Below are 18,224 nucleotides of genomic sequence, written 5' to 3' on the forward strand. Positions count from 1 at the left end.
AAGAAATAAAAACTTGTGGAGTGAGCACTTAGCTTTTTTCACCACTAGCTAGAACAGTGCCTGGCTTACCTAGTAGGTGTTCAGTAAACATGTGTTGAATGAATAAGAAATGATCGCTGTTCTTCCTATTATGTTTCAAGTCCTGTACCAGGTACTTCTCAGAGGTTGTCTCACTTATTTAGAAATTTATTCAGTAAGGAATCAGTAATTCCTGATTAAAGACAAATTTTAACGTGGTTTTTGTTCTGTTTTTGCTATAAGTGGAGGCAGCATAACTTTGCTATTTAAGATTGGAATCAGAAGACCAGAGATTAAATCCTAGTATATGGTCTCAGCAGAGCAGTTTTCTTCCTTAAATCTCAATTTCATCATCTGTAAAATGTGGATTGTAACGTTACTTCCCTCATAGGGTTGTTGTGAGGATTAAATGACTATGTGAAGTGACACACCCTGGCAAATAGTTAACAGTAAATGTTAGTAGAGGGCTTCCCTGGTGGTGCAGTGGTTAAGGATCCGCCTGCCAATGCAGGGGACATGGGTTCGAGCCCTGGTCCAGGAAGATCCCACATGCTGCGGAGCAACAAAGCCCTTGTGCCGCAACTACTGAGCATGTGCTCTAGAGCCCACAAGCCACAACTATTGAGCCCACATGCCACAACTACTGAAGCTTGTGCGTCCAGAGCCCAAGCTCTGCAACAAGAGAAACCACAGCAATGAGAAGCCTACCCACTACAACGAAGAGTAGCCCCTGCTCACCACAACCAGAGAAAGCCCACATGCAGCAACAAAGACCCATCACAGCCAAAAATTAAATAAATAAATAAATTTGAAAAGAAAATGTTAGTAGAGATGGTAAAAAGTGTGATTTAGGAGAGTGGCCAAGATGGTGGAGTAGAAAGACCCTGAGCTCACCTCTCACAAGCACACCAAAACCACAACTATCTGCCAAACAGCCATCGATGAAAAAGACTGGAACTTAACAGAAAAGATCTTCTACAACTAAAGACATAAAGAAGGAACCACAATGAGATGCGTAGGAGGGGCAGACTCGTGATACAATCAAATCCCATACCCACTGGATGCATGACCCACAAACTGGAGAATAACTATACTGCAGAGGTCCCCCCACAGGAGTAAGAGTTCTAAACCCCACAGGCTTCCCAGCCTAGGGGTCTAGTACCAGGAAGACAAGCCCTAAGAGCATTTGGCTTTGAATACCAGCAAGATTTAATTGCAGGGGCCTCACAAGACTGGGGGAAACAGAGACTTCATGCCTGAAGGGTGCACACAAAACCCTACATGCACTGGGACTGAGCAAAAGTGTTAATTTGATAGGAGCCTGGGCCAGACCTACTTGCTGGTCTTGGAGCATCTCCTGGAGAGGTGGGACAGCTATGCCTCAACCTGGGGACGTACACATTGGTGGCATACATCGGGGAACATTCACATGTGTGAACACTGCTGCTGGGGGCTGCCCTCTTGGCTCATTAGTGCCAAAACCTGTCCCCAGCCAAAAGCCTGTAGGCACCAGTGACACCTCAGGTTGAACAAGTAACTGGGTGGGGACACAGTCCCACCCATTAGCAAAAAGTCTGCCTAAAGACTCCTGAGGCCACAGCTGCCTTTAAACACACCCCTAGACAGGGCCCTGCCCACAAGAGGGCCAAGATCCACCTCCACCCACCAGTGGGCAGACACCAGCCCTTTCCACCAGCAGGCCTGCACTAGCCTCTAGACTGCCCTCACCCACCAGGGGGCAGACGCCAGCAGCAGAAAATTATAGTCCGGCAGCCTGCAGACCAAGCCTACCAACAGCAAGCCTGACCTTACCTTGGGATCAGCTGGGCCCTGGCCCTGCCCACTAGCAGGCCAACACAACCTTTGGGACACTCCAGACACTATACCCGGCTGTGTCACTGTGTCAGAAACTTCCCCCACCTCCTCCCCCAATGGCATGAAATGAGCTTTGGAATTCCTGGACCCTGCAGTCAGACCAGGCACCAGATCTGCCTGCCAGTAGTGGGTAGGCAACAGCCCCAGAGTCTTCAGGACCCTAACTCTGCTCACCAGTGAGCCAGCACTAGTTCTGGGGCCCCATAGGGTTCTGCAACCAGTTGCCTCATGACGAGGCCCCACTAAAAAGCCAGCAGCATCCACACAAGTCCAGGGCCTGGCAACCAACTGGACTAGGGGCCAACTAAGCCTACCAGACCACCCACATAGTCAGTTCACCACAACAGAAGAACACCACCCCCCCACACACACACAAACAGCCCTCTTAGGGGGAACCTCTAGAACATAAAGCTTGAGTGATGAGAGTGCGCTGCTGGGATGCATAGGATGCCTCCTACAAAAAGCCACTGCTCCAAGGTTGAGAAATGTAACTAACCTACCACATACACAAAACTACAAATAGCAACTTATGACAAAATGAGGCAGCAGAGGAATATGTTTCAGATGAAAGAACAAGATAAAACCCCAGAAGAAGAATTAAGTAAAGTGGAGATAGGCAGTGTACCTGAGAAAGTTCAGAGTGATGATCGTAAAGGTGATCAAAGAACTCAGGAGGAAAATGGATGCACAGAGTGAGAAGTTACAGGTTTTTAACAGCGTTAGAAAATATACAGAAAAACCAAACAAATGAAGAACACAATAACTGAAAAGAAAAATACACGAGAAGGAATCAATAGTAGACTAAATGATAAGAAGAACAGATCAGTTAGCTGAAAGACAATAGTGGAAATCACTGCTGCTGAACAGAAAAAAAGAATGAAAAGAAGTAAGGACAGTTTAAGAGACCTCTGGGACAACATCAAATGCAAATATTCGCATTGCAGGGGTCCCAGAAGGAGAAGAGAAAAGGTCTGAGAAAATATTTGAAGAGATAACAGGTAAAAACTTCCCTAACCTGGGAAAAGAAACAGTTACCCAAGTCCAGGAAGTACAGAGAGTCCCATATAGGATTAACCCAAAGAGGAAAACACCAAGGCACATTGTAATCTATCTATATCTGTATCTATATCTGTCTCTATTGATATAGATATTTAGATATTGAGAGAGAGAGAGAGAGACTGACTCTTACAAAAACATGGTCATTGCAAACCAAAAATCTATAACATATATACACACAAAAAGAGAAAAGAATCCAAACATAACACCAAAGATAGTCATCAAATCACAAGAGAACAAAAGAAGGGGGGAGAATACCTACAAAAACAAATCTAAAACAATTAACAAAATGACAATAAGAACATACATGTGAATTATTATACCTTAAATGTAAATGGGCTAAATGTTCCAAGCAAAAACATAGAGTGGCTGAATGGATACAAAATAAGACCTGTATACATGCCGCCTACAAGAGATTCACTTCAGATCTAGAGACACATACAGACTGAAAGTAAGGGGATGGAAAAAGGTATTCCATGCAAATAGAAATCAAAAGAAAACCAGAATAGCAATACTTATATCAAATAAAATAGACTTTAAAATAAAGACTGTTACAAGAGACAAAGGACACTACACAATGACCAAGGGATCAATCCAAGAAGAAGATATAACAATTGTAAATATATACACACCCAACTTAGAAGCACCTCAATATATAAGGCACATATTAACAGATATAAAAGAAGAAATTGACAGTAACACAATAATAGTAGGGGACTTTAACGTTCCACTTACATCAATGGACAGATCATCCAGACAGAAATCAATAAGGAAACACCCAAGCCTTAAATAATACATTAGATCAAATGAACTTAATTGATATATAGAAAGCATTCCATCCAAAAACAGAATACACATTCTTTTCAAGTGCACATGTAACATTCTTGAGGACACATCACATGCTAGGCAACAAAACAAGCCTTGGTAAATTTAAGAAAGCTGAAATCATATCAAGCATCTTTTCTAACCACAAAACTATAAGACTAGAAATCAACTACAAGGAAAAAAAAAACTGCAAGCAAACAAACATGTGGAGGCTAAACAGTATGCTACTGTACAACCGGTGGATCACTGAGGAAATCAGAGGAAATCAAAAATTACCAGGAAACAAATGAAAACAAAAACATGATAATCCAAAACCTATGGGATGCAGTAAAAGCAGTTCTAAAAGGGAGGTTTATAGCGATATAAGCTTACCTCAGGAAACAAGAAAAATCTCAAACAACCTAACTTTACACCTAAAGGAACTAGAGAAAGAAGAACAAACAAAACCCAAAGTTAGAAGAAAGAAAAAAATCATAAAGATCAGAGCAGAAATCAGTGAAATAAAGATGAAGAAACAATAGAAAAGATCAATGGAACTAAAAACTGGTTCTTTGAAAAGGTAAACAAAATTGATAAACCTTTAGCCAGACCCATCAAGAAAAAAGATAAGAGGGCACAAATAAATAAAATTAGAAATGAAAAATGAGAAGTTACAACTGACACCACAGAAATACAAAGGATCATGAGAGACTACTATGAGCAACTCTATGCCAATAAAATGGACAACCTAGAAGAAATGGACAAATTCTTGGAAAGATAGTCTCCCAAGGCTGAACCAGGAAGAAATAGAAAATATGAACAGGCCAATTACCAATAGTGAAATTGAATCAGTAATTTAAAAACTCCCAACAAACAGACGTCTAGGATCAGATGGCTTCACAGGTGAATTTTATCAAACATTTAAAGAAAAGTTAACATCTATCCTTTTGAAACTATTCCAAAAAAATTGCAGAGGAAGGAATACTTCTGAACTCATTCTATAAGGCCACCATCACCCTGATACCAAAACCAGACAAAGATATCACAATAAAAGAAAATTACAGGCCAGTATCACTGATGAACATAGAGGCAAAAATCCTCAAAATACTAGCAAACTGACTCCAACCATACATTAGAAGGACCATACACCATGATCAAGTGGGATTCATCCAAGGGATGCAAGGATTTTTCAATATCTGCAAATCAATCAGTGTGATCCACCATATTAATAAACTGAAGAATAAAAACCATATGGTCATCTCAATAGATGCAGAAAAAACTTTGGATAAAATTCAACATCCATTTATGATAAAAAAAAAAAAAATTCTCCAGAAAGTGGACATAGAGGGAACATACCTCAACATTTAAGGCCATATGTGACAAACCCACAGCAAACATCATAGTCAATGCTGAAAGACTGAGAGCATTGCCTTCAAGATCAGGAACAAGACAAGGATGTCCACTCTTGCTACCTTTTTTTAAAAAATATTAATTTATTTATTTATATTTTTGGCTGCATTGAGACTTCGTTGCTGTGTGCTGGCATTCTCTAGTTGCAGCAGGTGGGGGCTACCCTTCATTTTGGTGTGTAGGCTTCTCATAGTAGTGGCTTCTCTTGTGGAGCACAGGCTCTAGGCACGGGGGCTTCAGTAGTTGTGGTGCGTGGGCTCAGTAGTTGTGACTTGTCAGCTCTTGGGCACAGGCTCAATAGTTGTGGTGCGTGGGCTTAGTTGCTCCATGGAATGTGGGATCTTCCCAGCCCAGGGATCAAACCCGTGTCCCCTGCATTGGCAGATGGATTCTTAACCACTGCACCACCAAGGAAGTCCCACACTCTTGCTACTTTTATTCAACATAGCTTTGGAAGTCCTAACCACAGCAATCAGAGAAGAAAAGGAAATAAAAGGAATCCATATTGGAAAGAAATAAAACTGTCAGTGTTTGCAGATGACATGATACTATACATAGAAATTCCTAAACATGTCACAGGAAACTACTAGAATTCATCAATGAATTTGGTAAAGTTGCAGGATACCAAATTAATATACAGAAATCTGTTGCATTTCTATACACTAACAATGAACTATCAGAAAGAGAAATTAAGGAAACCATCCCATTTATCATCACATTAAAAAGAATAAAATACCTAGGAATAAATCTAACTAAGGAGGCAAAAGACCTGTACTTGGAAAACTATAAGACACTGATGAAATAAATTGAAGGTGACACAAACAGATGGAAATATATACTGTGTTCTTGGATTAGAGGAGTCAATATTGTTAAAATGACTGTACTACTCAAGGCAATCTACAGATTCAGTGCAATCCCTATCAAAATACCAATGGCGTTTTTCACAGAACTAGAAAAAATACTTTAAAATTTGTCTGGAAACACAAAAGACCCCAATTAGCAAAGATAATCTTGAGAAAGAAGAACAGAGCTGGAGGAATCAGCCTCCCTGACTTCAGCCTGTACTGCAGAGTAAACAAAACAGTATGGTTCTGGCACAAAAACAGACACATAGATCAATGGAACAGGATAGTGAGCCCGGAAATAAATACATGCACTTATGGTCAATTAATCTACCACAAAGGAGGCAAGAATATACAATGGAGAAAAGACCATTTATTCAGTAACTGGTGCTGGGAAAACGACAGCTACATGTGAGAGAATGAAGTTAGAACATTTTCTAACACCATATAAAAATATAAATTCCAAATAGATTACAGACCTAAATATAAGACCAAATACTATGAAACTCCTAGAGGAAAACATAGGCAGTGCACTTTTTGACATAAATTGAAGCAATATTTTTTGGATCTGTCTCCTATAGTAGTGGAAATAAAACCAAGAATAAAGAAATTGGGCCTAATTAAACTTAAAAGCTTTCACAAAGCAAACTGTAAACAAAATGAAGAGACAGCCTATGGAATAAGAGAAAATATTTGCAAAAGTTGCGACTGACAAGGGATTAATTTCCAAAATGTACAAACAGCTCATACAGCTCAATATAAAAAAAAAACAAACAACCCAATCAAAAAATGGACTGAAGAACTGAATAAACACTTTTCCAAAGAGGAATGCAGATGGCCAGCAGGCACATGAAAAGATGCTCAATATTTCTAATCATCAGGGAAATGCAAATCACAACCACACTGAGGTAACACCTCACACCTGTTAGAATGAATATCATGAAAAAGATTACAAATAACAAATGTTGGGGGACTTCCCTGGTGGCGCAGTTGTTAAGACTCCATGCTCCCAATGCAGGGGGCCCAGGTTCAATCCCTGGTCAGGGAACTAGATCCCACATGCATGCTGCAACTAAGAGTTCATGTGCCACAACTAAAGACCCTGTGAGCTGCAACTAAGGAGCCAGTGAGCTGCAACTAAAGGAGCCGGTGAGCCGCAACTAAGGAGCCCATAAGCTGCAACTAAGGAGCCTTCCAGCCACAACTAAGAAGTCCTCCAGCTGCAACTAAGGAGCACATGTGCTGCAATTGAGGAGCCAGCGAACTGCAGTTAAGGAGCGCACCTGCTGCAACTAAGACCCAGCATAACCAAATAAATAAACAAAATAAATAAATATTAAAAAAAAAATGTTGGTGATGATGTGGAGAAAAGGGAACACTCATACACTGTCAGTGAGAATGTAAATTGTAGCCAGTATGGAGAACAGTATAAAGGTCCTTTAAAAGCTAAAAACAGAGTTACCATATGATCCTGCAGTCCCACTCCTGGGCATATATCCAGAAAAGATGAAAAATCTAATTTGAAAAGACATATGCATTCCAGTGTTCACAGTAGCACTATTTACAGTAGCCAAGATATGGAACCAACCTAAATGTCCATCGACAGAAGAATGGATAGAGAAGATGTGGTGGAATATTACTCATCCATAAAAAAGAATGAAATAACACCATTTGAAGCAACATGGATGGACCTAGAGATTATCATACCAAGTGAAGTAAGTCAGACAGAGAAAGACAAATACCATATGATATCACTTATATGTGGAATCTTAAAAAAATGATATGAACTTATTTACAAAACAGAAATAGACTCACAGACACAGAAAACCAATTTATGGTTACCAAAGGAGAAAGGTGGGGAAGGGAGGGATAAATTCGGAGGTTGGGATTAACAGATACACACTACTATATAGAAAATATTGAGTAGATAAACAACAAGGACCTACTGTATAGCACAGGGAACTATATTCAATATCTTATAATCTATAATGGAAAATAATATGAAAGAGAATATCTGTGTATAATTGAATCACTTTGCTGTATACCTGAAACTAACACAACATTGTAAATCAACTGTACTTCAATTAGAAACAAAAACAAACAAACAAAAAGTGTAATTTATAAACATATTCATCTAGAATTTAAGCATTTCTACTGTAATTCTTAAAAACATTTAGGCTGTATACTGTATTTATTCCCTGATTCATTGATAAGCAGCAGTGTTAAGAGTATGAGCCATAGAGTCAGACAGATCCACTGGTAGATCCCAGCTCCGCCACTTGATAACTGCACACTGTGAGGAAGTGTCTTAGCCTAAGTCCCAGTTTCCTCCTCTATAAAATAATCCCTAATTCATGGGACAGTGTCTAGGATTAAATGAGATACTGTACATAAAGTATAGCACAGTGCATGTATTGATCCTTACTTTTGATTGAAGTATTAACATTTTTTCACATTCACTATCAGATTGTATGTGATCATAAGGAATAAATATCCAAACTGAGCATTTAAGGGACTTACTTTTAATTTATTTATTTTATTGAATTATAGTTGATGTACAATATTATATAAGTTACAGGTTACAATATGATTCACAAATTTAAAAGTTATATTCCATTTATACTTATAAAATATTGACTATATTCCCTGTGTTGTATAGTATATCTTTGTGGCTTATTTTATATCTAATAGTTTGTATCTTTTACTCCCCTACCCCTATTTTGTCCCTCCCCTCTTCCCTCTCCCCACTGGTAACCACTGGTTTGTTCTCTGTATCGATAAGTTTGGTTCTTTTTGTTATATTCACTAGTTCGTTGTGTTTTTTAGATTCCACATGTAAGTGATATATGATACTTATTTGTTTTTTGGCTTATTGTCTTTTTTTCTCTTTAAGAACTTTATTGAGATACAGTTGACATACAATAAACTGCATATATTTAAAGTGTACAATTTGATATTTTTTTCTTTTTAGTAATGTATATATGGCAATCCCAATCTCCCAATTCATCCCCCCCACCCCCACCCCCACGTTCACCACTTGGTGTCCATATGTTTGTTCTCTGCATCTGTGTCTCTATTTCTGCCTTGCAAACCTGTTGATTTGTACCATTTTTATATATTCCACATATATGTGTTAATATACAATATTTGTTTTTCTCTTTCTGACTCACTTCATTCTGTATGACAGTCTCTAGGTCCATCCATGTCTCTACATATGTCCCAGTTTCATTGCTTTTTACAGCTGAGTAATATTCCATTGTATATATGTACCACATCTTCTTCATCCATTCATCTTTTGATGGACATTTAGGTTGCTTCCATGTCCTGGCTATTGTAAATAGTGCTGCAGTGAACATTGGAGTGCATGTGTCTTTCTGAATTATGGTTTTCTCTGGGTATATGCCCAGCAGTGGGATTGCTGGGTCCTATTGTAATTCTGTTTTTAGTTTTTCAAGGAACCTCCATACCGTTCTCCATAGTAGCTGTATCAATTTACATTCCTACCAACAATGCAAGAGGGTTCCCTTTTCTCCACACCCTCTCCAGCATTTACTGTTTGTCGATTTTCTGATGATGCCCATTCTAACTGGTGTGAGGTGATACATCATGGTAGTTTTGATTTTCATTTCTCTGATAATTAGTGATGTTGAGTATCTTTTCATGTGCCTCTTGGTCATCCATATGTCTTCTTTGGAGAAATGGCTGTTTAGGTCTTCTGCCCATTTTTGGATTGGGTTGTTTTTTTGATATTGAGCTGGATGAACTGTTTATATATTTTGGAGATTAATCCTTTGTCTGTTGATTCGTTTGCAAATATTTTCTCCCATTCCGAGGGTTGTCTTTTTGTCTTGCTTATAGTTTCCTTTGCTGTGTAGAAGCTTTGAAGTTTCATTAGGTCCCACTTATTTATTTTTGTTTTTATTTTCATTACTCTAGGAGGTGGGTCAAAAAAGATCTTGCTGTGTTTTATGTCAAAGAATGTTCTTCCTATGCTTTCCTCTAGGAGTTTTATAGTGTCTGGCCTTACATTTAGGTTTTTAATCCATTTTGAGCTTATTTTTGTGTATGGTGTTAGGGAGTTCTGATTTCATTCTTTTACATGTAGCTGTCCAGTTTTCCCAGCACCACTTATTGAAGAGGCTGCCTTTTCTCCATTGCATATGCTTGCCTCCTTTGTCATGGATTAGGTGACCATAGTTTATCTCTGGGCTTTCTATCCTGTTCCATTGATCTATATTTCTGTTTTTGTGCCAGTACCATACTGTCTTCATTACTGTAGCTTTGTTGTATAGTCTGAAATCAGGGTGTCTGATTCTTCCAGCTCCGTTTTTTTTCCCTCAAGATTGCTTTAGCTATTTGGAGTCTTTTTTGTCTCCATACAAATTTTAGGATTTTTTGTTCTAGTTCTGTGAAAAATGCCATTGGTAATTTGACAGGGATTGCATTGAATCTGTAGATTGCTTTGGGTAGTATAGTCATTTTCACAACATTGATTCTTCCAATCCAAGAACATGGTATATCTCTCCATCTGTTTGTGTTATGTTTGATTTCTTTCATTAGTGTCATAGTTTTCTGAGTACAGGTCTTTTACCTCCTTAGTTAGGTTTATTCCTAGGTATTTTATTCTTGTTGTTGCAATGGTGAATGGAATTGTTTCCTTAATTTCTCTTCCTGATCTTTCATTTTTAGTGTATAGAAATGCAACAGATTTCTGTGTGTTAATTTTGTATCCTGCAACTTTACCAAATTAATTGATTAGCTCAAGTAGCTTTCTGGTGGCATCTTTAGGATTTGCTATGTATAGTATCATGTCATCTGCAAACAGTGACAGTTTTACATCTTCTTTTCCAGCTTGGATTCCTTTGATTTCTTTTTCTTCTCTGATTGCTGTGGCACAGACTTCCAAAACTATGTTGAATAGTAGTGGGGAGAGTGGACATCCTTGTCTTGTTGCTGATCTTAGAGGGAATGCTTTCAGTTTTTCACCATTGAGAATGATGTTTGCTGTGGGTTTGTCATATATGAACTTTATTATGTTGATTTAGGTTCCCTCTATGGCCACCTTCTGGAGAGTTTTTATCATAAATGGGTGTTGAATTTTGTCAAAAGCTTTTTCTGCATCTATTGAGATGATCATGTGGTTTTTATCCTTCTATTTGTTAATATGGTGTATCACATTGATCGATTTGTGTATATTGAGGAATCCTTGCATTCCAGGGATAAACCCCACTTAATCATGGTGTATGATCCTTTTAATGTGTTATTGGATTCTGTTGGCTAGTATTTTGTTGAGGATTTTTGCATCTAAATTTATCAGTGATATTGGTCTGTAGTTTTCTTTTTTTGTAGTATCTTTGTCTGGTTTTGGTATCAGGGTGATGGTAGCCTCATAGAATGAGTTTGGGAGTGTTCCTTCCTCTGCAATTTTTTGGAAGAGTTTGAGAAGGATGGGTGTTAGCTCTTCTCTAAATGTTTGATAAAATTCACCTGTGAAGCCATCTGGTCCTGGACTTTTGTTTGTTGGGAGATTTTTCATCACAGTTTCAATTTCATTACTTGTGATTGGTCTGTTCATATTTTCTATTTCTTCATGCTTCAGTCTTGGAAGGTTATACCTTTCTAAGAATCTGTCCATTTCATCCAGGTTGTCCATTTTATTGGCATATAGTTGCTTGTAGTACTTTCTTATGGTGCTTTTTATTTCTGCAGTGTCTGTTGTAACTTCTCCTATTTCCTGTCTAATTTTATTGATTTGAGTCCTCTTCCTCTTTTTCTTGCTGAGTCTTGCTAAAGGTTTATCAATTTTACTTATCTTCTCAAAGAACCAGTTTTTAGTTTTATTGATTTTTGCTATTGTTTTCTTGTTTCTATTTCATTTATTTCTGCTCTGATCTTTATGATTTCTCTCCGTCTACTCACTTTTGGTTTTGTTTGCTCTTCTTTCTCTAGTTTCTTTAGGTGTAAGGTTAAATTGTTTATTTGAGATTTTTCTTGTTTGCTGAAGTAGGGTTGTATTGCTATAAACTTCCCTCTTAGAACTGCCTTTGCTGCATCCCATAGGTTTTGGATCATTGTGTTTTCATTGTCATTTGTCTCTAAGTATTTTTTTATTTCCTCTGTGATTTCTTCAGTGATCTCTTGGTTATTTAGTAGCATATTGTTTAGCCTCCATGTGTTTGTGTTTTTTACAGTTTTTTTTCCTGTAATTGATTTCTAATCTCATAGCGTTGTGGTCAGAAAAGATGCTTGATACAATTTCAATTTTCTTAAATTTACCAAGGCTTGATTTGTGACCCAAGATGTGATCTATCCTGGAGAATGTTCCATGTGCACTTGAGAAGAACGTGTAATCTGCTGTTTTTGGATGTAATGTCCTATAGATGTCTATTAAATCAAGCTGATTTATTGTGTCATTTACAGCTTTTGTTTCTTTATTAATTTTCTGTCTGGATGATCTGTCTATTGGTGTAAGTGGGGTGTTAAAGTCCCCCACTATGATTGTGTTACTGTTGATTTCCTCTTTCATAGTTGTTAGCATTTGCCTTATGTATTGAGGTGCTCCTATATTGGGTGCATATATATTTATCATTGTTATCTCCTCTCCTTGGATTGATCCCTTGATCATTATGTAGTGTCCTTTCTTGTCTCTTGTAGCATTTTTTATTTTAAAGTCTACTTTATGTGATATGACTATTGCTACTCCAGCTTTTTTTTTTTTGACTTCCATTTGCATGGAATATCTTTTTCCATCCCCTCACTTTCAGTGTGTATGTGTCCCTAGGTCTGAAGTGGGTCTCTTGTAGACAGCATATGTATGGGTCTTGTTTTTGTATCCTTCAGCTAGTCTGTGTCTTTTGGTTGGTGCATTTAGTCCATTTACATTCAAGGTAATTTTTGATATGTATGTTCCTATTACCATTTTCTTAATTGTTTTGTTTTTGTTTTTCTAGGTCCTTTTGTTCTCATATTTCGCACTTGGAGAGTCTTAGAGAGTCTGGTTCTTTTCATTATATTCACTAGTTTTTTGTATTTTTTAGATTCCACATATGATATATGATACTTATTTTTTTAAGTATCAATTTTTACTTGTATGTTTAAGATATCTATTTTTACTTCTATAATTTTATGATATGCCCTTTTATTATTTATCTGTGAATGAAAAATATGCATGAATGTTTTAGAAATTAGGCAAGCAACAGAAACTTAAAGTTTCTTCCTTAGGAACTATTAATATAAATAGCCTTCACAAATGAAAGTGTGAATAGTCAGTATCCCTCCACACATCCAGAGCATAACTGCTAATCATCTCAACATGAGGCTATTGCTCTCCTCCAAATAGCGCCCCCAACCCACCCTGCTATTGAGGAACCTGTTATATTGTGGGCATAGAACTTAACAAAGGTGGAAACTAAAATAGCGTAATACAGAAATGTTATGTTCTGACAACGTAGAAATAAAACAACTAAAGTGTGGAGGAGAAGGGAGAAAGAATAGGAATCTAGAATAAGTAAGCTCTTTGATTGATGTTTCGCAGGTAGGTGGGAGTTAAAGAACACTGGTTCAAGGAGTGGGTTTACAAGATTCCCAGTTTAAGGGTGGTCTGATTTGACAGTGTGGCAAGGTACAATCTCTTTAACAGATGACTTTTTTTTAATGTGGTGAGAACGTTGTGTCTTTTTTTTTTCTTCTTCTTTTAAATAGGAACCTGACTTTTTGCCTTTACTACTTTTTTCCCTTTACCACCCAATCTCCAAAGGCTCCCTCTGCCTTCCTTTGTACCATGGAGAGCTAATGCCTCTCACAGCCTTGCATCATGCCCACCCTAAGTTCTTTCTGTGTGGCTAGTGCTCTGATCTATTAGGATCCTTTTTCAGTATTTTCATACTTGGGTTGGACTTTCTCTTTCTACTGGTAACTTTAAATCAGTCTTAGATATCCCCTCATGTTTCTTCAGCACAGTTTTTCCTAGCTTGGGTGAAGGGGAGTATAAAAGAGCACTCACTGATTTGGTGTTTTAATACTTTAGAGTATTTGAAGTTTGGGTATTTTCTGACTTCTGGCTATGCTAAGTGGGGCTTGGTATAGTTTCATTTGTTCTTGTTCTGTAGTGTTTTTGAAGATGTGTGGGGAGATTCCAATTCAGGCAATCTTCTCTAGCTTCAGCTTTATTTTTATTAGAAATTATCTAGTTGGGGGTTTCCCTGGTGCAGTGCTTAAGAATCCACCTGCCAATGCAGGGGACATGGGTTCCAGCCTTGTCCAAGAAGATTCCACATGCTGCAGAGCAACTAAGCCTGTGCGCCACAACTACTGAGCCTGCACTCTAAAGCCTGAGAGCTACAGCTATTGAGCCCACATGCCACAACTACTGAAGCCTGCGCACCTAGAGCCTGTGCTCCACCACATGAGAAGCCACTGCAGTAAGAAGCCTGTGCACTTCCATGAAGAATAGCCCCTGCTCTCCGCAACTAGAGAAAGCCCACGTGCAGCAACAAAGACCCAATGCAGCCAATAAATAAATAAATAAATTTATTTTTTTTAAATCTCATGCTTAAAAAAAAGGGAAAAAAAAGAAATTATCTCGTTGCAAATTAGCCTTTAGAATGTATGAGAACGAAACCTTACTCATGGATCATTCAGGGGTTGAACCTGAAATTTTCATTTGTTTAGATACAGATTACATTATTACAATGGTTTAGAAATTTTATTGGTTTATTTAACTCAACGTTCAAATACTTGTTTAAAATAATATACTCTCTCTAAATGTTGTTGTAAATAAATTCTGAACGTATTCAAGGCTAACATAAATGGTTACAACAAAAATACTCCCCTTTTATGCATTTATCACTTGAAGAATGGGGTCGGGGAGGGACAAGAGAGGGGAAGGGAGTTAAGAGGCACAAACTACTGGATATGAAATAATCACAATACAAGGATGTGATGCACAGCACAGGTGATATGACCAGTATTTCATCATAACTCTGAATGGAGTATAATCCGTGGAAATATTGAATAACTCTGTTGTGCCACTGAAACTAATATAACATAACTCAACTATACTTCAATTTTAAAAAGTTCAATTGAAGAATATTCTAGTCAGTGGTGAGACTTTTTCAATGCTCTTAGAGGCCCCAGACAGTTCTTTAAAATTCCAAATTTACACTAACCATACATTTAGGGTATAAATTGTACTGTGTTTCTAAGCAAATAATAGGAAATTTTGAAAAATTAATCACATGTTCTTCAGACCTTGATTTCATTTTTAGTGCTACGTGTATTTGGAGGTGGCATAGAAAATGTTTCCTTTGCATTTCCAACAGCCTGCAGGAAAACACATGCTTACGATATTAAGAAGCAGCTACAAAATTTTGCTTGCCAGGAAGGAAATGATACTAGCTACGGCTTTCCCCCTGCAGGCTGCTCTGACTCTTCCACGAAGACCTTTCCTTCACTGCTCTACTGTGATACCTGCTGTGGTTCTGACCCTGAAGTTCACAATGCACCTTTTCAAACTCAAAGATGCGTGGTGCTTTCTTCCCTGGATGTTATTTATATCCTGGACCTCACACCACGTCCGAGATGGAATTCGCCATGGCTTGTGGATATGCCCATTTGGGAAAACTTCCCCTTTGCCATTCTGGCTTTATGTAATAATCACATCCTCTTTACCTCACATCTGTTCACTTGTTATGTGTTTCACAGGGACCAGACAAGTGATGTCTTCAAAACATGGAATTCATATTGATGTCTGAAATAACCATGTGGCAGTCTTAAGAGAACCAATGGTTGAGAGGATGACAGCCAACATTAAAGTGAATTTAAAAAACACATGATTACAATTCCTGAATCCTCTCGCTCAGGAAGCATGCACTTTTCCCATTACATACCCTTGTTGTGTTCCTCTCTCTGTTACACTCTAGAGCAATATGAGAGTTTCATTTACGCCACAGTGTATTTTTATTGTTTCTTCTATTTATCTGGCTTGACTAATGTTATTAGATTAACATCCAATTAAGTTTTCTAGAAATATACCTTTAAAGTAATTCATTTCCTGATGAAAAACAGCTCAAATTTTAGGATGACTAATTTGTGGAAAGTTAGCGTTCTCTTTGGATCCACGTTTTCCCGAGATATTGAAACAGTGAAATGGACAAAGTAAATGAGGTTGTGAATAAGATGTACAGTGAACGCTGACATTTCTTTACTGCATATGTGTTGGTCCTGACTGAAGTCTAATTTGCCAAGTGCTTTAGTGAGCTCTGATTACTGGCAGAAACTGCTGTAGTGCACTTACGTTATAATATTCTTAAAAGACAGTAACATTAGACCTAGGTTATTGTTTCAGAAATAACTTTAGGAAATAACTATTATAATATGTTGGCTGTAATAACATTCTACCAAAATATTGTTTTTTCATTATCTTTGCCCTCGAATCTCATGTGTTGGAGTTTTCACTGTTTCGAAAAACATAACTAAATTTAACAAAATATTTGTTTAAAATTAACATTAACAAAATATTGATACTTGACTCATAACCGTAGAATTCGCAAAAAAAGAACCTAACCAATAATGTCATTTCAAATGTAAACTCCTGAATGTGCCATTAAAGTTGTTTTACTTGCTATAAATTTGTTTACATACTATTCTAAAATATACCAGTTAAATCATTTTTTTAAGATTTGCCTGATACTGAGAGACAAAACATTTTTTTCAAAAAAAGTAGTTTTAGGAGATTGGCTTTTTCCTTTATTCTTTCAGGTTGATCTTCTGTTAAAAATGATTTACCTTCTGGACTTCCTAGGTGGTGCAGTGGTAAGGAATCCGCCTGCCAATGCAGGGGACACGGGTTCGAGCCTTGCCCTGGGAGGATTCCACATGCCCCAGAGCAACTAAGCCCGTGTGCCAAAAAAAAAAAAAAAATGATTAACCTTTATTAGAGAAGGAAAATTGAGTTGCTATAAGCTTTACATTTGCACAGTTTAATGTTACTTTGATATGAGTCAGTAAGGCACCTATTTTTTTTGTGGCATTTGTACCAGCTGCTGTCTTCAGATTTTCTTACACGTTTGTGTTTGTAATGCTGGTGATTATGTGCCTTAATCTCTGAGATGTGATGAAACGATGCTTTATCCAAAGCAGATTTTTCTTATTAAGTTAAACAGAGTTCTGTAAATTGTTATAAAGGGTCAGGCACTTCAGTTTCTCTTTTTGTTGTTAACCAATTGGTTGCAATCTGTTATGTTGTATAATTTATTAGCTCTTACAATCTGTTATTTCTTTCGAGAGCAGTTGTGTCAATTTGGTTGGTTTAATAGTGAACATTATACAGTGGGGGTAAATTTGATAAGTGGAGATTTTTAAAAAGCATATGATTTTAGAAATCCTTGGAAATAAAGCATATATCTTGCGTAACTTTTTCAGACTAAATCACAAAACTCTCCCTGTTTTTCTTTCTCCATATTAAACAAATGAATATGCTAAAAACATAGGGCCTTATTTAAGAATGTCACATTGGCATTTTGGGGGTTGCCCTAACTTTCTTTATTAGAATGGGAACTCACTTTGACCATGACTCCTTGCTTAAACAATAACTGCAGATTTTAAGTGTGGGTTTCTTTGTTCCTACCTCTACCATCAGAAATGTTCCTTGTCCTCAGAGTGGTCTCTGAAAGCTGTAACTCTAGAGATACCGTAACCAACTTCCCATGCCACAATTTTGTTCCTTTTCTTAGAGAAAGAGTTTGCTTCAATACAACTTATGTTGAAAGTTGGATTGTATCTTCTTTGCACAAGTGTGTTTTCTCCATTCTCCAGACGTCCTCCTTTCACGTAGTGTGTCTCTCTTGCTGTTTCACTGATCTAACCTCCCCATCTACTGCGTTCTTGAGCCATATTCATTGTGCTGGCTACTGAGGAGAACTTCTACCACTGAACTATTTTCTACTCATCCCAAGCCTACTTTCTTTTAGTGGTGGGCTAAGAAGCCCTGTTGTGTGTGGGTTAAAACTCCCATTTATCCGCACCTCCTTTCTTTAACTCAGACATCTCTTCTTCCAGGCAGCCACCTTCTTTCTCCCCGTTAGACACATACTTCTGGGCTTCTTTCTCTTTGGGCTGGTAGAACAATTAACTTGGTTTTTCCCATTTTTCCCAACTGAAGGGGAAAGGAATAGGGGCTTTTCTGGTACTTGCTCACCACTGTCACAGCTAAACATTTTA

General features: G+C 37.7%; 1 protein-coding gene across 1 annotated transcript in view; it reads left to right on the forward strand.

Moving 5' to 3' along the window:
• TMEM267 (transmembrane protein 267) overlaps positions 1-17,671 on the forward strand; it is a 29,896-nt gene extending 12,225 nt beyond the window's left edge. The window contains exon 3 of the mRNA XM_057743931.1: positions 15,422-17,671. Coding sequence (XP_057599914.1) covers positions 15,422-15,757 — 336 coding nt within the window. The 3' untranslated portion in view covers positions 15,758-17,671. The remainder of the gene's footprint in view (positions 1-15,421) is intronic.
• The last annotated feature ends 553 nt before the right edge of the window (positions 17,672-18,224 follow it).

Source organism: Hippopotamus amphibius, chromosome 1 (genome assembly GCF_030028045.1).
Source record: "Hippopotamus amphibius kiboko isolate mHipAmp2 chromosome 1, mHipAmp2.hap2, whole genome shotgun sequence".
Taxonomy (NCBI): Eukaryota; Metazoa; Chordata; class Mammalia; order Artiodactyla; family Hippopotamidae; genus Hippopotamus; species Hippopotamus amphibius.